Source organism: Motacilla alba, chromosome 1 (assembly GCF_015832195.1).
Source record: "Motacilla alba alba isolate MOTALB_02 chromosome 1, Motacilla_alba_V1.0_pri, whole genome shotgun sequence".
Lineage (NCBI taxonomy): Eukaryota > Metazoa > Chordata > Aves > Passeriformes > Motacillidae > Motacilla > Motacilla alba.
In genome coordinates, this window is record NC_052016.1 from 32,034,609 (window position 1) to 32,054,331 (window position 19,723).

The 19,723-nt window shown below is 43.9% G+C and overlaps 1 protein-coding gene across 6 annotated transcripts in view; it reads right to left on the minus strand.

Moving 5' to 3' along the window:
* The window catches only part of LOC119707283 (limbic system associated membrane protein), a 998,862-nt gene that overhangs the window by 25,308 nt on the left and 953,831 nt on the right, over positions 1–19,723 (minus strand). For all 6 annotated transcript variants that reach the window (XM_038152399.1, XM_038152024.1, XM_038152213.1 and 3 more), the window contains 3 exons: positions 9,595–9,729; positions 5,718–5,838; positions 4,611–4,759 (listed from right to left, as the gene is read on the minus strand). In XM_038152399.1, the coding sequence (XP_038008327.1) occupies positions 4,611–4,759; positions 5,718–5,838; positions 9,595–9,729 (405 nt within the window). The remainder of the gene's footprint in view (positions 1–4,610; positions 4,760–5,717; positions 5,839–9,594; positions 9,730–19,723) is intronic.

A 19,723-nucleotide genomic window follows, 5' to 3' on the forward strand; every position in this document is an offset into this window, starting at 1 on the left:
CTGCGAAAGCAGGCTGTTTGTGCTGACAAGACTTCCTTGTTATTTAGTTTGGTTAAATAACTCAACTCCCCTTTACCTTCTTCCTGCACAGCAGGCTGCAGGCTGCACAGCGTAAGCAGTTAAAGCAAAGCACTACTGCCTCATTATCATGCTGCTTTCTATTCAAGGACTCTGTCTCTGTTCCCCTCTCCTACTGTGTGCTGCTTTTATTGCTCCACCCTGGCTCATTAGCAGTGTCTCAGCCTTACCCCCTCTGACTGTCAGCCCAAACCACTTTCCTCTCTCCTGAGTCTTCCCATTATTGACAGCCTTGAGGAAAACAGGGGGTGTGCACTAAGAGCCACTAAGAGGGATTTCGGCCACAGTTAAGGTTCCAAACCCCAGCAGCCACTACTGAACCAAATGCTCAGGGTACAACAAAGCGTGGGCAGAGTGGAAGGAGGGGTGTGCACACTTGTGGCAGGATGCTAACAATGACAAGCTAGAGGCTAATGGCAGCTTTTAGGAATGTGCCTTGCTGCAACCAAAACTGGGCTCCACCTGAAGCTGCTTGAGTTGGCACTGTCCTGCCAACTTCTGCTTCACCTCCATGCTTGTGATTCCCCAAGGGTGCAGAGGATGCAGCAGGGGACCTGCTGATGTGGCAGTCTCCTATTCCTATAATTGAGCCAATTGAGCCAGCAGGACTGCATCAGGATGTGCAGCACTGTGCTGCTGTCTCCTGTTTTAGCCTATGGGATGGGCTAGCTCAGCAGGATGAAGAAGACAACTAATTTGGAAAAGCTTTTCTTTCTTTTCTCTGCTTTGCTAGAATGCACCAGGTGCTGCACCTGCTTGTGTGTGCCTGTGGAGGGGTGTGTGGGTTTGCTTCTACATCACAGAGGTGCATGCCTATGTATACATATTCACCTACACATAAACCTATATATCTGTGTTCCTCCAGCAAATGTGTATCTGCTATGTGTTTATATATACATATATATATATATACACACACACACGTACTTCTGTGTACCATGTGTTAAGATACAAATTGTGACTTTCACTGATAATGCTTTTCATAGTACTGCTAGGTGAGTAAAACAAAAAGAAAACATGTTCCCTACCTTCCATACCTTCCTTGGAGGAAGAACCCTTTTGCTTCAGTTGTGTCACTGCTTTTCACCTCTGTTGCTCTATGATGGCAGCCCTGGCTTTGTCTCTCTGTCAGGTAATTTTCACAGAGATGTGTATTACTGTCCTTTTTTTTTTGTCCTTAGGGGTTACAAACCTTGCTCCCAGTCTCTGCAGAGCTGAATCAACCTACTGGCTCACCAGTGCTGCCAAACATGGTCCTGCCTCCCAACTTTGCATACCCACAGATGTGTGATAGAGCTTCCTCTCCTGCATGGGCTTTGGCGCTTGTTTAGCCCAGCCATGAACTTGTTCAGCTCAGTACAACGAAAGAAAACATTTGGGGCATTTTGGGGAGATGAGCAGTAAAGCTCATTTACCTATTCACTGGTTTAGCAGGTTGGACAGCCACAGTGGATGTCCACTAAGTGGCAGAGTAAGGGAAACAACAAAATCACGTGGCAGAGAGGAGGATGAGCAAAAGGACTGGGGAGCAAGGCATGTCAGGAAGCTATTAAATCAGTTGTATCATCAAACTGTACTCAAACCTGAGTACCCTCTCTACAAACATACTCTGTATTTGCTGTTGGAGACAGTTTCCTGGGTAAGTTAAACCTTATGTTGTTGTAAACTCAGTCTCCAGGAGTGAGGGGTATAAATCTCTCCACCTATAGCAGGCAATCCTGCTGCTACATCCTTTAAGGAAGATCACTAGCTATCTATTCATACAGCTCAAGGAGGCTGCTTTTGTATTTTAATGCATCTTCTATCTATGACATTGACATCTAAGGTGCTCAGTCTCTCTGAGAGTTTTTCAGTGCTGACTGAGATTTCATGAAATGGTAGCCACCAATTTTTTTCTATTGCTAAACTGTTCTTTCACATCATTTCTCTCGCTCCCTGTCTGCCCTCCACCTCAGGCAAAGCTGCCAGTAGCTCATTATTAACTCTCTGGTTGTTTCTTCACTCCTTGCTGCCATTCTTTTTTGTGCTGCAATGGGACACTGAGGAGCCATCGCTGTACTTACCTCCCCAATGGGATGTTGCTCTACAGTGAGCTTGTTCTCTCTTTAAAAAGAAAATAAGGTCTCTGATTCCAGGGATGAAAAACACTCCCAAGTATTTGAGTATCTGCTGTACACCTTGCAAAAACTTGGCACTGCTTTATTTTTCTGTCTGGGTGTGTGGCTGGGAATGTGCATTACCCGTTATTTCAGCTACTGTGTGATCACTACAGCATTTCTTTCATCTGGGCTTTTAGGTTTTTTCAGCACCTTTCTTTATCTTTATGAAGCTGGATTCCCTTCATTCATTCCCCCCTGATTTCTTAACCTTCAAAATAGCAGCTGTAGTCTGCCTGAATTTATTTCTTTCTCTGTCTTTCCTTCTTCCACACTAACTAGAAGAACAGAGATTTCCTGAAACAACATGAAACAATTGCACAGTGAAAAAAGTAGGGATTAACCAAGCAACAGAAACAAGTTAGAAAGACTTCACTAAAAATCATCAAATCTCTCTCAGCTCCTGCACCTCCTGCACCTCCATTCTCCTGGCTCTTGTGAAGTTCTCTAGTGTCCTCCAGTATAAACAGGCTTTGAATTTCTAAAAAATGATAAACAAAATCAAACAACTTGAAAGAAAGTGTTCTTCATACACATCAAAAGGGGGCTAAAATAGTATCCTCACTGTTGCAAATCATCTTTAAGAGTTGCCACATTTCCTCATGGAACACTTAACAGCAACTTTGCAAGGTTTCCCTGGGTCTCTCACTGGTTCTGCCACTCATTTTATGACCATGAGTAAACCACTTCTTCACTCTGTACCTTCCTACTGCACAATGGTGCTAGCAACACTCACCCATTTCTAAATGACTTGTGATAATTAAATATTCATTGCTAGCGAATCCTTTGAGATCCTTTGAGGTGAAGTTCTGAAGTCATGCAAAATGCTTCTCCAGCAAAATTAAGCCCCCAACTAAAATCATATGTGCATTATTGAATTTCATCTTATATTTTGTTTCAGTGATGCATTTCAGTTCATCTGTGTAACAGGAACCAACAGAGAGGGCCAAATTTAGAATTCAGTCACAAATAATGGATTCTAAACTTAGAATTATATTAATATCAGCAAGAACAAATCTGGAGTATTTGAAAATTGTGTTCCAGATTGCTGCCTGAGGATTTTTTTTGAATCTCATGACAGTCACAAGACCAGGGTGAAAAGACTTTCAAAGTACAAATTTGCTTTGTGTGCTGCAATGCTACAGGAAATCAAATATATGTTCTTTTATGATAATATCTGTTTTTTAAAAAATAGCTGCCACAAAATATACCCAAACTTGCAAAAATTCAAGCTACCATGAAATAAATCCAAAGGTGGTAAACAAAGAATGCCCATGGATTTATCCTTTTGCACTACATCTGTTTAAAATAACCGAACCATAACTTTGGCTTTTTTTTGGTGAGAGCAGAAACTAGACCAAACTGCATCCTATACTGACTGCTTTACACAGCTTTTTTTTTTTTTTTTTTTTTTTCTGTTAAAAAGGACGTGCAGGTCATGACATGAGAGTTTTAATTCAATTTGGGACCATCACAGGAACACTGCCATCAGTCACTTTTGTGTCTACGTGTTCATTTGTGTGAGTGGGTCATTTTGCTGCAGTGTATCTCTGATGCCAATAACATGTGGGCCAAGTCTAGCCCAAGTTTTAGACCTGGAATTGGGAACTGCATTTTAAATACAACACAGTTTGTATGTGCGTGTGGATCGTAGGTGAGGGGCAGGGGCTCTGTTTAGGGTTAGGTTTGAATCAGCTGCAAAATTCAGAATCAGCAGGTAATACTGCTCTAGTGCTTGGTCTAGTCTCAGCTTCTGTCTGTTTATACTTGCTAAGACAAACTCAGTTATTGAAAGGTGGCTGAATGAGATCCAAGGAACCTTACTCCATATTTCATCTGTTGATTACCTTTTCCCCCATGGTCCCTATGGTATATCCCTTTAAAATCATTCTGTCTTTTCTCATTTCTGTCCCTTCCACTTTCAAACCAATTTCTCTTTTTCTTGACTCTGTCACTGTTCTCCTCAGGCTTGGTGGCTAGTTCTCTCCATCTCTCTGAATTACTTGTCATTTCTCAGCTGTCATGGATCCTCCGAGCCCTGGCCTTCTGTCTACTTATTAAAGGGGCTGTCATTCTAAAGGGCTTTTTGTTTCCAGCTTTAAAACAAACACATTTTTATTATTTTAACAAAATCTATCTTCAGCAAAGCCAGTCAATCAAAGGGCTTGACTGTAAACCTTTCGATTTGGCTGTTTGTGTTTCAAGGCAAGCACGAACACGTAGGTATCTGAAGCAGAGTGCTGGAAGCCAGGTCATGGCTGGAGGTCTGAGGGGACTGGGTTGTCAAGCAGATGCCTTCCTGAGTTTTGGTCACCATGTGCTTCCTGCACAGCTGTGTCTTTGTGAGAGCCTCCCTTCACCCTGTCCCGTACTTACTGTAAAGGTATAGACTGGCATTTGTGACTCCCAGCTTGTTGGCAGCCACACAGGTGTAGTTCCCGTAGTGCTCCTCAGTGACATTGGCCACCATCAGCAGAGACTGGCTCCCCGTGCTCTTTATCTCCAGACCATTGGCACTGTTTATCCTGGGAAGACGGAAGAAGAGGTGCATAGTGCAATGGCAGCTGTGTATTGGGAAGGAAATCCCTCCCCAGCACACAGCAAAGCAAAGTCATTCAGCACAGCTGGCAGGTGAGGATAGAGGGAAGTAGAGAGATATGAGAGGAAAGAGACCAAAGAGAGAAGATCAAAGAAAGAGACCAAGATGGAAAACAGGAAGAGGGAATGAAAGGAGCATAGCAGTTCAGTGGGATTAAGCTACTGGTAAAGCAGTGAAGAACCAAGCAAAGACAAGGGAAAGGGAGGAAGCATTTACCCAGCACTGAGTCACTATGGAAATGAACACACCATGGCCAACTGAAGCTAGTCTGTACTTGAGCAACATATTCTTAGTGAAACACACTGATTCACAATATGAGCCTATAGCAATGCTGAGTCACCCCTGAACCTGGGCACCCTGTTCATGGCTGGCTACCCTAAAATGTAGGGTAATAACACAACCTTCTTAATGTCAGGTAAATGTTCAGGTAGAAAGGATAGATCCTTTTTCTCTTCTCATTTATTCTCATATGCAAGTCTGAGAGGCTCAGGTTGCACAGGTGGGGGAATCTCATACCTCAGCAGCTCCTTTCCCTAGAAGAATCCACCTGGAGAAGCATTACCTAATTGAAGACTTATAACACCTTTTTTTTGGTCTGTATCATGGGCTACTTAACACATGAACAGTGTATTTATTGGGTATTGGCCCATAATTGACTTCAAGGCAGGAGCTCCATCCTCTGCACTTCCTTCAGCATCTCCAGTGCAGAGAGGAATTGCCTCCTCCAGCCCATGACCATGCTGGCTCTGCTGAGACTGATGGGACACTGCGACTCAAACAGACTGTAAGGAGCAATTTGTTTGAGAGGATTGGGGAGGATGACAGGAACCCCTATTCAATGGACTGAAGAAGAGAGGAGGGAAGAGGTGAGCTAAAGGCCTTACCTGGTATCATCTCTGTACCACTCAAAATCAGGCGTGGGCACTGCTGATGCCTCGCACCGCAGTAAGGCTTGTCGTCCCGTGGCCGCTTCATTGCTCTTGGACTCTGTGATGGTGGGAGGGTCTGCAGGGAGGAAACATGTGGTCAATCCACACACTTCCAAGTGGAACAAAACAGTAAAACTATGTCAGGGCTGCCTGCCTCATGCAAACTGTTTGGGCTACTGGAGGCCCACGGCAGCTGTTTGCTGTGGCCTGTGCTCCCCCCCTGCTCCTCTGCAGAACGCTGCTCTTTGAACATTCCCTGATATACAACATTAGCAGCACTCCTTACACGTGCTTCTCTTCAGCACTTCTGAATGAAGTTCTGTCATAAATGCATAGGCATACACAGGCAAAGTTAAGGTTAATGATGGACTTCTGTAATTTATTAATATTTACCCATGGATCTGTAGTTCACATGGGCTTATCAGAGAGAAGAACATGAGAGAAAGACTTCATCAAGGGTAAAGGAAGACAGCAAAAGTAAAGGAATAAAGTAGGATTTTAACACTAGCATAAAAATTGTATTCCATACAAACTCTCTGCCTAATGCCAAAACTATAATAAGAAAGGACTGAGGCAACATGTATGAAACAGAAATACATTAATGGCTTAGAAGAGAAGAACTTTAGCAGAAGCTGTGGGTGCAACTCTGAAAGCCAATGTTGAGACACTTCCCTTAGCTGTCCAAGGCTACAAATCCTGATCACCTGGACATGGTGCTTTGTGAAAAGCTCCAGAAGGGCTTCCTTGTGAGTGCTCTGCCTGAAGTTTGCCCTCAGCCCAGCACAGTGCTCCCTCCTCTGCTTACTTTGAAGTCTGAGTGTTGTGCCATGGGCAAACCAAACTTGGAAAATATATTGGTGTGCTCTGCTGGAGCTTGGTCTCAGTACTTGCTGGATAGCAGGTAAGGTAGGCACCAGCATCTTCAATCCCAGCTCCATGTTCAAAATATTAAGAGATAAGCTTTACATGTTAAAAGGCCGAATTATTTCCACCTGGCTGCTGAGAGGGATCAAGGAATAAGTGCCTTGTCTCTTGTCACTAATACTTGCATACCCTGAGATTACAGGGCTGTGACTCAGACGGATACTTTGCTGAGACTCAAGTTACCATGAAACACACTCTGCCATCTGTATCTGTCCCAGAACTGAAAGGGCAAAAAAAAAAAAAAAGAAAAAAAAAAAAGAAGCAAAACGGATTGTGTCATTCAAAGAAAAAAAATAATTCTGTCTGGGGAATGTAGGGAAGGAAATTTGTTTATATTTGGCACATTAGCCATCTCAATAGGATCTCTTCCCTGACCTTAATCGGGATTTTATGCAGGGCTTTAGGGATATTGCAATGCACCCTCTAACATAATAAATATTAATAAGTTTACATAAATAGGATTCTACATTCAAAGTCTGTGGGTTCATGTAAGTGTTTTAATTTGAAAAGGAGGAGGGATAAGAAAAGGATAGCAAAGGTGATTTTTTTAACCATTCTTATTTGATTTTTTGTTTTGAGCAGTCTATCTTCTTACTGTCTACAGCAAGACTAACCTTTCCATTTCATGAATCTGGTACAAGAGGTGAGTCACAGAATATATAGGCATCTTTCCATGGTTGTAAGAAATGATTCCAGCAAGTGTCTGCTTCCAGCCTGCTGCCAGGGAGCCCAGCCCCTCGCTCTGAGTAGTCCCCATATTCACCACTCTAGGAAGTTGGTGCAGTGCTCTCCCAGGAGAAGGGGCAGGTGGTAGTCCCAAAAAAAACCCAGCCTACTGCACTTAGGAAACAGCTACTCTGTGTGTAGCCTTTTGCTGCCTAGGAAGCCAGGGGTGGGTTCCCTTTAGCTGTTCTCCTCCCACTCTCCCCAGGCCTCAGTTTCCCTGTCTGTGATGTGCAAGGGCAATTACGTGGGAAGCCTGAAGGTGGTAGTGTAAGACCAAAGCGAGATGCTTTCTCCTGCACTTCGAGCTGACAGTGCTCCACAGCAGATGATGAGATGGTAAGGAAGCTCCTGAGGTTGGACAAGCCCTATTTTTCAAACTCTGTGGTTCTCCCACTTGATGCTGCTTGTGGTGTTTAACAAAGCAGGATGAGGAAAGATGCAAATATCTAGTTTCCATTCCTCTAAAAGGACTTGGTTTTTTCCTGCTTGGTCCTCATAGTCTCTTAGATTTATTTCCCTTTCTTTCAAAAGAAAAATATCTGTCCTTAAGGAATTTTAAGTTGCTTACATTACAAATTACACCACATATTAACATCACTTTTTCAAATTTTTCAACTGTTTAATTGTTTAAGATCTTACCGTGGCATAGTTATTATGTGTTGAAACTAAATCAAAATCAAACACTCTGACTTTATACAAACAATCTGTTTCAAACACATTAAAGTGCCATTGAAATTATGTTCCACAGACATGTTTGAAACTATTAATTGGTTCTCATGGAAAGTTTCCAGTTTAAAAACTCAGCTGTTTTTGACACTTCTATACTTTCAGTGCAGAAAATCTGCTACTACAGTTCATATTAATGCCAAATTTGGCCCATGAGGCAGCTGATATTAAACCACTGCCACCCAATTTCTAAGGGAACTATAAAAAACTGTAGATTCGGAAGACGCTGCAGGGAGCCTATAACCTCAACTTCTAAGTGAGATAGAAAAGTTGATCTGATGTGATGGCCCACATGGGACCAATGGAAAAACTGAAGAGCAAGAATGGTATTAAAAGGTGCTATAATCACCTACAGTCAAATAAAGACTTGTATTGCCTGAAACCCTTGATGCCATCAGCTCTCTGCCCTAACCTGCTCCCTAGTAGTTCTACTTGTGAATCAAGGCATGAATATGCACACAGAAATATATCTGTAGACATCTCCAATTTCAATTTAGGTTAATATTCTGGTTTAAGTCTCAATTTAAACTGAAGAAGGTTAGGAGAGGACATACCTCCCATTCATCCATCCTTGCTGCAAAGTTATTATATATTTCCTTGCCTCCAAGCGAGGAAACGAAGCAGGTACATGGGGGTAGCTCACTTTACATCACTCAAGTGCCAAATACAAGCCATACAACTATGGAGGTGGACATATACATGTGCAGGATTATAGAGTTACATCAGTTTGAAATATCTTGTGTTCCTGTGAGAGCAGCTTGCCAGCAGAGTGAAGTGGACATCTGTCTAAGCACATATGGGATGGGATCCATGCCCCAATCCACATGTGTGGAAGTAACTTGGTGCTTTTAGCAGATTGTGGTATCCTTTGGCCAAAACCCCCTTCTGTATTGCACTGGTGCATGAAGGGTCTTTTAGACAGAGCTTTAAACTAATGACCTGAAACCAGCATAAAAGTGAAGTTTTTGCACCCTGTTATTAGCACGTGCCTCTGCCCCGTGTCCCCTGGCTGTGATAGCCATGTAGGCACTGCAGAGATGGCTGGGTGCAGGCAGGCATATGTTTGCTCTGAGCCAGCTGAGTCCTCCCTTATCTCTCCCTGCTGCCTTGGTGAAGCTTCTCTTCACGCTACTGTTCACCCGAATATCAATGAGTGGAAACAAGGCATTGCTAGCATTTCGGAGAGGAGAGACGGGGGCAACTCACAGCTCTTTCTTTTTCTCCCTCTCTGTCTGTCTCTCTGTACCACACCTCCCCCAGCCTTTTTTATATATTACCAGGTTTAAAGCACAAACTGTACCCTGTGGCAAGTGTCTGATTGCAGATAGTTTTCTCAGCACTCTCTCTTCAGATTGTATAATCCAAGCCCAGAAAGGCTTCTCTGTTTATCCTGAAGTAACCCTTGCCTGTGGGCAAAGCTCTCCCCATTGCCCTGCCCCAGCTGCGATGTACTCACAGTTCACAGTGACCCGGACTTGCTTGACATCTGCTGAGGCAACTTCGTTGGCGGCTTTGCACTCGTACTTGCCCGACTGCTCTCGTGTGATCCCCAGGATCTCCAGGTACTCCTCCTCACCTTCAAACTCTCTGCCTGGTAGGACAGAAAAATACAGAGAGTGGTTCTGTTAGGCTTTCAGATTTAGGAAATTGCTATGGAGGAACAATCACAACATGGAGGCTGCAAACAAGCAACAGTCATGAGCTGTTTAAAAGTTATTTCAGAAGCCGCAGAAAACTGAAAATCTGGAAGGCACCACATAGGTGGAACAATACATAGCATCTCACGGGCTGGCCCAGCTGAGAAGCCAAATGTCCACTATGTAAGATCAGACTAAGTTCACTAGTGTGGTGGCTGAGTACCACCAGAGGTTAGTCATGCTGTGGGTGGACCCATGCATGTGCTGGACTCAGGGTTAGCTGGGTCCTCAGATGTGTTGTCAGCACCCTTTTCTCCACTGCAAAAACTGTGAAAAATACCTTTCTGTCTCCCAGAGCAACCACCACCCTGAAGTGCCATCGATCAGATCAAGCTACCATTAAACACAGCCAAACTGAGAGAAACAAACTGTAATTTGATCTGCAGAGACCAATAATCATCACGAATCCCTGAGCTACTGTACATATGAAACGACACATTTAAACCATGCTGCCTCATTTGCACACTTTAGAAAACAGTGACTTGAGTGTCAGTCAGGGTTATGGATGGGGGCAGGAAGTGGGGGAGGTCTGTGGCCTTGCTTTTAACTCACTGTGTGACCTTGAGTGAGTCACTCCTTTGCTCTCCCTCTGTAAACTGCAGCAAATAGCCCCCCACTCCCATCACCTCCTGGTTAGAGCACGGCAGTGAGGTTAACCCATGTACAACACATTAGATTCATTGCATGAAAGTTGCCAGGGGGGGGGGGGGGGGGGGGGGGGGAAGCATGAAATATTAGGATTGGTACATCTACTCTATTCCTTCAGAAAGCAAAATAAGGCACCTCTTGGAATAAATCTGAACCACATTTCCTCTTCTCAGAGGGCTGTAAGCACTGCTCTGCAGCATTGGAAATGGCAAGCCCCAGTTGTGTGCCTGTGTATGTTTAGAGAAACAGCCCCCAACCCTAAAAGGGTAAAAGACAGATTTGAAAAAAAAAAAAAAAGAAAGGTCAGATCACAAGAGCTCCCATTCAGGTTCCTCAGAGAGTGGTCATATTTTCCAAAAAACTCTCTGCCCAGAAGGTATTTTCTGCTCAACAGGTGCTGAGCACTTCTGAAACCCTGCCCACTTCACAAAAGTGCAGTTTTTGAGAGAGTTCAAATAGTGCCTACTGTTCGCCTTGGTTTATGGCACCGCATGAAAGCAGTGGGTAAGTCTGGTCTCTGGAGCTCAACTTCCCATGGAGCCACCTGCAACAAATCCCACCCCAGAGGCACAGACTTGCTGCAATGTCTTGGCCAGGTCAGCCTGGCCACACACACTGGTGATGCCAGCTGTATGCAATTTCCTTCAGCATCAGAGAGGAACTTCTGAAGCTTCAAAATCTGCTCAGAACTCTGTCCCTTACATAATTATTTTTGTCTTTTCTTATTTTTCTTTTTCACACACAATTTTCAGAATCATTCTAGGAGAAAACCACCCCCCGTCATGGAGACTCAGCATGAAAACAGGAGTGTACCTATTAAAGTCATGTAAAGACAAGGGCTCCCCCTCTCTTTCAGCAGGGCTAATCAGAGGTCCCTTCTTCCAGCTCCTACCAGATGTTCAGGTAGCAAAAATCTCATTGCTATGTCTAAAATTTACAACTGCTTTGTTTTTTGCATCCCCCAACAGTCTGCTGCAGGACCTTCCTGCATGGCAGCAGCCTTTTGCACAAGGGAAGGAGGCAAAGTTGGCTCCTGCTGCCAGGAAATGGCTCTCAGTCCTCTGCTCCTGCGCTGGCACTGATGCCACTGCGAAGAGTGAGTGGAGAAGGAAGCAGGGATTTCCACAGGTGTTTTTATTGCTGGAACTCATGAACATGTTAGGGAGTCGTAACCCCAGTAGGGACAGAATTAGGTGAGTCTCAGAAACAGGGAAGGGACTTCAGTCATCATCTAATCTGTTCCCCAGTCTCAAGGCAGGACATGAGTCATGTCATGGACACAGCCGTCCTCTGCCCTCCAGTAGCAGAGATTCTGCAGCTACTCCTGACAATCTCTTCCTGTGCTTTGCTGCCCTTACCACTGGAGCAGTTTCCTGAAGTTTGACCTGAGTCTTCCTTGCTGCAATTTAAAGCTATTACTTTTGTCTTAGCCACTACAGACAAAAAGAACAAATCATTCCCTCCTTCCCTGCAATAGCCTTTTATCAACTTTTAAATCACTTAGTTCCTCCCTCAGTTGTCATCTTTTTTTTTTCTTTTGGCTGAACATTGCCAGGGTCTTTCAACCTTCCTCTGTAGGTGAGGTTTTCTTTGGCTCTTGATCATTCTTGTTCTTTGCTTTTAGACATCTCTGACAAGTTTACATTTTTCTGGACGTGTGATACCCCAAACTGAACACCGCATTTCACATGAGGTGTTACCTGTGGCTGAACACAGATGAAGGATTGCATTACAACTACTGCACCATGCTGCTGTCTATAGAGGCAGCACATTGTTTCTGGTTTTGCAACAGCAGGGATAATTTCTGTTGGGGAACTCTCTTAATTCCCAGATTTTCTTATGGTATATTGGTCATATTGCTACCTGCTAATAAAGCACTTTAAAAATCCCACCCCCAAACTGAGCTGACAACCAACATTCCTCTCGTTTCACAGCAGCATTCCCAGCTGGTAGGTCAGTAAGTTGACTGGAAAGTTAATCAAACATCAGGGAAAGACACACAAAGAAAAGGTTAAAACATAATTTGCCTCTGTTTTGCAACTCATTTGCTCTGCAATTCTGCCTTGTTTATACACAGGGTTCATTCCAAGTGGGACTTGCTTCTCCTGCAATTTGCCCTTGTCACAAGACTGTCACTGTAATGAAGACAGGGTTGAGGGTGACTTAACCAGCTCTAATGGAGTGGCACACTCATTACGGGTGCTGTTAAGAGAACTACATTAGTGGAACTCCAAAGTAACCTACAAGGGTAGATACCTTCCCAAGGGAAGATGTTTTTGAGCTTCTCCCCTGCATACATACATGCACTTGAAGTGTACTGTGTACCGTGTCTGGCAGGAGAGCTTTCACAGCTACACAGAACCCCTCCCAAGACATGATGAGCTGCTGGATTGCCCAGTGGAGTGCTCTGGAAGTAACTGAAAGGCAGGACTTCTGTTCTAAAGGGCATGTCAAAGACATCAATAACCCTATTCAGCTCCTCATTTCCCTGCTCTAGGACACACATATAAGCGTAATACTTCAGGGAAACTTTCTGTGACAGTCTTTTGCTGTATAAGTGGTAGCACTGTTCTTGTCTCTGTACTGGTGACCCTGAGCATCAACATTTTGCTACAAGAACTGAGCTGCTCTCACTTTCAAGACAGACCCTTTTCCTTGCTGCCTTGTCCCCTCTAAGAGCACATTAACCATTTCTAACAAAAAGCATTTATATAAAATTGAGGTGTTGTAGTACAGAGCAGGGAGAGGAAAGATGTATCACAGTGTGTTAGAGAAATGTCAGGTTGTGATATCTTGCAGAGAGCTGTAGAGATGTTTTCACTAATTCACTTTGGCAGCCAGATTAGGTGAGTCATATTAACTCTAACCTCTAAGGCAAACGGGGGGTGGGGGGAGCAGGAATGGAGCTTTATACATTGGGTGAATTTACAAATGTTTCTGCACAGGAGCCAGCTTTGGTAGGGAACTGATGGTTTTCGCTGTGCAGTTTATCAGAGCAGGGAGGGAGAAGGCTTGGACAATGCTCTTTGCTACTGATAACAATGAACATATTCTATTAGGTGAAAGAGGGACTGCCAACTCCTGGCAAGACAGCCACTCCATTCCCATTAAGAGAAGACATTTGTCTTAAGCAGCTTATCAAGGGATGAAATTCTGACCATACTGCCAAAGTTTCCTTGCTGACAAGGGCTGTTACCTGGCTGTTCTGCCTGGTTCAGTACAGCCCTTTCCCAGTGAGGGTCCTTTCAGGTTTTCCTAGGTGGATGACTTCTCACTCAGGGCAGCTCTTCGCATCCTAAACCATCCCCTTGCATGACTGCAGGCAACCTGCTTCCCTGCAGGTTTTTTTGTCTTTCACACATTCATAGTTTGCTTGGCTTTTTGCTCCAGCCCCATTAAACACCATCTTGCCAAGCTATAGCTCCTTAACTCTGTCCCAGTAAATCAGAAAAAGGAGCTTTCTGCTCTGGAGGCTGGAGATAGAGAGAGCACGGGCCCAGGAGGCTTGACAATCAAACCTAGAGGGAATGACCCTGAGCGGCGCGAGCCAGGTGGCTGCTGCCGCTTGGAGCTGGCAGAGCCTTTTTTGTAGAGGGAACTGCGGCAGCAGCTTTGATGTGTGCAGGAGGAAGGCTTTGAAGGCCTGCTTGCCTCAGCCACATTTCCTATCCCCTGGCTTCCTAATTGGACCCAGTAAATAATGAAGCTGAACAGCAAATCTGCTTGGCAATGCTAGCCTGCTGGCAAGCAGCCTTCCTTTCCCCTTACCCTCTGGAAATAGCCTTGTACAACCCTATTGGCTCTGCATATTATCCTTGTTGCTGTGCACACCTGCCTGTGCTCTCATATAGATATATCTCTCTATATATGTATATACTATATTCTGCATTTTATATACTGCTTATTTTATTTGGTTTTACATCTATAAATCTGCCTGCGTTTGCAGAAACACAGACTGACATGTTCCCAAGGCATTTATGGGCTCTTGTCACTTCTACTCAAATGGCCCCTTGCACTGCCACACACCATCACTCTTTCCTCAAAGGCTAAATGCTTCTTTTCTACAAATGATTCACACCCAGTCAAAATCCCACTTGTACTGTGTGCAGACAGCTCTTTCAGGTAGTCAGGGCCAGCAATGCATTCAGTCACATTCTCTACCAGAGAGGCCTTTCCCTTCATGCCCTAGTTTCTTACATCTCCAAAGGGGAAGCTGATCTCCAGAGGTGGCAGACACATTTTGTTTCATCTCCTCTCCTGTCCGTGCATCCAACACTGGGCTTCTTCTTGTGCAGAGATTGCTTTAGTTGTCTTATTTATTTTTTTAAACACTGCTGTGGTCTTAAATGAAACTGAAATTTACATCTGCTGAAAGTATCTGTTTGTATTTGGCATGTGGAGAAAGAGATCAGCCACCCTGCTCCTATGTTTGTTTTCCCTCCAAGCATCTTTGTAGTTGTGAAAAGAGGGGAGCAGAATGGGCTATGCATCTTTGTTGGGCCTAAAACAAGATGCAAGGAGATAAAAGAGATTGGAAATCAATGGATGCCATTTGAAGTTTTTTTTGTGTGTAGCAACTTCTATTGCTGAACTGCAGGTTTTGTTGTCTCTGCACTCTTCATTCAGTGTTTGAGATTTTGCTCACCTAACTTTCATCCTTCCCTCTGCACCTTCTATTCCCTAGGAACAGGCTTCTGAAAGACAAAAATAGCTAAGGGAACCTTTGACATGATTTTTTTGTTTTACCTCCAGTTGAGGGTTTTCTTTTTTTTTTTTTTTTTTCCAATTCAAAACTTTGAAGTTTTCATTTATCAGTCCCTGTCTCCTCAGTCATTACAGATTCCAATGAGCTTGTCATTTTTTCCCATCCCTTAGTTGAAGAGGCTTGTTTTTAGCAAAGAGATCAGTAGAGAGAAGCAGATGGTGGATAAGCAAAGGGACAACTAGTGCTACAATGCTACAGTGAGGAAGGCAGGCAGAAAACCTAGAGTAGTATGGGAAGTGTGAAAATGGGGAAAGCTTGAGAGAAGACAAAAATAGATGGAGAAAAACAGAGGGAGAATAAAGAGAGGGAGAGTGGCTGGGAGAGAGAAACACAAAAAAAAAGTGAGATTCTTCAGTGACTGAGAAAAACGGAAAATGGTATTCAGCTACTGACAAAGAGAAACACACTGAGACAGAGCAAGTGAGAAAGATGGGAGGTGAGACAGCGGCAGACAGAGAGATGTACAGCTGGGAGAGTAGCACAGCCATCCCTTGTGTAAAGGGAGCCATGAAATAACAACTGCCAGAGGGACAGGAACAGAGGGGTCACATGTAGTAAGGCAGTAATTACTCTGTTTAAGCAGCAAGGCACAGCAGGGTATTTATTGTTTAAGCTGGCCTCATGCCTCCCATGCCCTCAGGTCTGTAGCTATTACACATAAACCAAAAAACTAGAGCAGTGCCAGAGAGGGCTCTAGCCTGGCTCTGGCTTCATGAATGAGAATGAATCAGTCTGGGAGGAAATACTCTGGCATGGTTTCCCCTGGTGTTCACCAGGACTTTGCTCATCAGCACCTGATGTGAAAAACTGCCTGCCCTGCCTCCTGAGCCAAGGACAGTGCCCAAGGAGCTCCCTGGCTGAGGGAACACGAGCACCCTCTATCACGACCAGGGTTAAGAGAGTCCGTGATTTTCATGGGCTCCTTATTCTCAAACTCCACACATCCAGCATGCAAACAAAACCCTCCAGGCTGAGAGCAGTTTCCCCAGACTGAACAATGTCTCTGTGCTCTCTCTTGGGACAGCACTGACCAAACCACTTGAGACGACACGCCCATCACTGACGGCTCTACCCAGGAACTGGAAGCCAAAATCTGACAGCTCAGATGCAGTTTGCATCTCGGCTGTGGGTGCATGTCAATGGGGGTCACCTGCCTGAGGCAGCCTCAGCAGATCAGCTGTATCTCTGAATTTCCACCCCCTCTTTTCTATAAATGACCACTAAGGGTCATCACACTCGTCACACACAGTCCTGAATCTGGGCATGGAGCAGGTGTGCAATATACTACTTCATTTCAGCAGCTGATTCGATTCAAAATCCACATATGAATACCAGAAAGAAAGTGAACCATCTCCCCAAAAAATCCAGACCCACTTTAGGTCAAAGACCTCTGTTTGACCAGCGGTTTTCTTCTTCTCTTTGCTGAACCAGAAGAAGGAATAATGTTCTGCCTCAATTTGAGACATAATTTAAATCAGATGATTTCCTGTTGAAGAAGATCACTTTTTTTTTATCCTCAAAATTACTTACTGAATTTAGCCCAAATTTGTTAACACTTTTTTTAATGAACACAAACAGCATTTTTTGGATAGATTAATTACTCTTGAACAGAACTTGGCTGTGAAGCCAATGTATAAAGTAAATTATGAACCATGAGGTAAATTAAGTCATGTAATGTCACAACTACAATATTATACTCCCTAAATGTTGCATACTGCAATGCAAATTGTCATGACTATGCTACCAAACACCAAGCCTTAATTTTACTGCCAAGAAAATGACATATAAACATGAACAAACCAATAGTTGCACCATTTCTGCATTACAAAATTTTTGCCTGATGCCTTTTGAAGGGTATTTTAAAACAACATGAGGTAGAAGTCACCATCAGCTAGATGAATCAATGAGGTTTCACCACATCTTTGAGAGCCTTAGGAAGGCAGGGGCTAGTAACTCATCAGGGCTGCAAGGACAGTGTTGGAGCAGCTAATGAAATGGAGGTTGAAAACAGAAGGTCAGACAAAGAATCACAGCTGAGACGCAGGAATTCTTTGATGTGCACATGTGGATGGCAACACACCAATCTCGCTCCCAGCAGTGTGGTCAGCATTGCAGGGTCCTGTGCCCTCTTCCTCCACCACCTACAAGAAGAGGATGGGCCAGCATGTTGCCCCTGGCAAGAGGAACATCAGGGTGTGTTTGCAGGGGTGTGGGTGTGTAATCAGTAGGTCTTTGTTTCCCACTGTGCTAAGCACAAGATGGTAATGCAAGCCAAGAGCTGGTGCAGGGGACTGAGTTTTCTTGCATGTCATGGACACGTATGAAAGGCATAAAATATAACAGCAAGCAGTCAACTATTACAGTGTCTAGTGACTCTGTCAGATAGTTTCCTTTCATTTGGCCTCATGAACACCTTTTCCTACAAGATTTCTTATTTTGGACAATGAGCTTGTGCTATCATTGTTGCACAGTTTGAAGACAAGCTCCTCTTCACAAACACAAGACCAAAGAAAAGACTGACAGCAACAAGCCCCTGCTGGGGCAGGAAGCCTGACTGAACTGTATAATTTCTGTCCAGCCATTGAAGAGCAATGATGGACTGCAATGCAGTCCCTAGTTTAATTCCACAAATCATTATGTCAGCCCCAGACTTTAGGGAAACCTCGTGCGATGGCACTCACTGGTACCAACTGTGCCAGTCGCTCAATCTAGGAACTGTAGGCGTTGGTCTGTGTTTGGTGGCATCTTTAAAAGTCCTTGTCATGTTCTTTACAAAGTCTCTTGTGTCTTATGGAGCACAAGACATGCTCAATATACTATTGTGCAAGAATCAACTGGCTCGCTTTTATAGGCATCCACCAGAATGTTTCCCTGTTTTTAAATATAAGGTGTTTGTTCCCTTCTGTCCTATGCCCACTTCTACTTCTTGGGATGAGAGGGTAATGATGAACTCAGAACTTCAGTCTAACTTAAAATTTTTTAAAAAATCTGACAATCCCCTCCTCCTCAGTGATTCAACTTAGCCCACAGAATTATGTTCTTATATGTTTGAAACTTGAAAGAAGTCTTGAGAAAATACAAATTGGCACAAATTTACTTGAAATGGGAAAGAGCATTAACTCAGAGGCTGAGGCATTGCTGTGACTCTTTCTTCATAAGCTGATGCCAAACGCTTCATGACCAGATTACACGGCCCCTGAATCTCCTGTCCTTTTGCAAGATGGCAATTCCTGTAGTTCATCCCTGTTTTCATTGAGGCTACTCTGAACACCACAAACAAAACCGAAAGACTGGGATTTCTGTATCAGCCTGGATCTAGCCACTCTGCTTTAAACTGCTGTAGTTTTCAACTGAGGAAATGAGGTCAAAGAGTTAAGCCACCCCTTAGCAAGATTTACCCTTTCAAAAACACGCCAGAGTGTTGTGATGCCTGGCTCCAATATTTGTATAGGTGGATTAGCTTCTTGAAAAATCGTTTTGTTTGCTTTTCTGTTGACCCCTCTCCTTGCTGCTATGTTTCTCAATTAGATCCAGCATAGTAATTTCCTGACACCATCCCCCATATCTGGTCCTGGTGGAAGAAGAAAAGGGAATACTTTGTGGGGAGCACAACAAGGGATCAGGAGATGAGACTAACTAGCTGAATTCAGGATTCAGCAGGCATCAAATATTGCCAGTTATCAAGGTGAGAATCACAGAGGTTTAAGGCAGGGTGGGGTGTGCCAGGAAGAGATTGTTTGGGCTCACATGCTGCAGAGACTTTTGATCAATTGGGCTGGCTCCTGTGATATTATCATCTGAGATGTCTGCTGTTGATTCATAGTGATAATAGTTCAGATAAATGATTGCTTCAGTCCAGGATATTTAATTCTTATGCATTTAGCCACTCCCTTGCTTTCCAAAGACTAAAGAGTCTCTCTCTCAAACTTGCAAGGCAGTAGCTGTGAAGGAGAAGGAAGGCATTTGCTCCATGCCTAATATTGCATCTTGCGTAGTCCTACGGGGGAGGCAAGCAGAGAGGAAATACAGACACTGATTTTGAGGTCTTGTAGCTCCCTGATGCAGTTACTCCCATTGCTAGTGCAGCTGTTGGCCATCAGCAAACTAGAAAATCCTAGGTGTGAAGCAGGGTTTCTCTCTCAGATATATGGGGAAAAAAAAGAAAGGAGTCATCAGAATGGGAGAAAGCAGAAAACTGTTAGTAGAAGAAACAGTATCAAAACAACTCCTTTCTGACTTCTGACTTCTTACAGCTTACCCCATAAGTTTAGGAAAGGGTCTGAATACAAACCTAAAAGATATTTCATTGCTTTCATACCAACTCCTTAATACTTGTTTTGATGATTACATAAAATTTCCAACAACTGTAACAGTGCTGGCATGAGCAGACCATGGCCAATCATGTCAATCAAAATGTGTCTCACTGGGCTTCACCTTTCGGAATCCTCCCATTACCATCATGGACAGGAATCCAT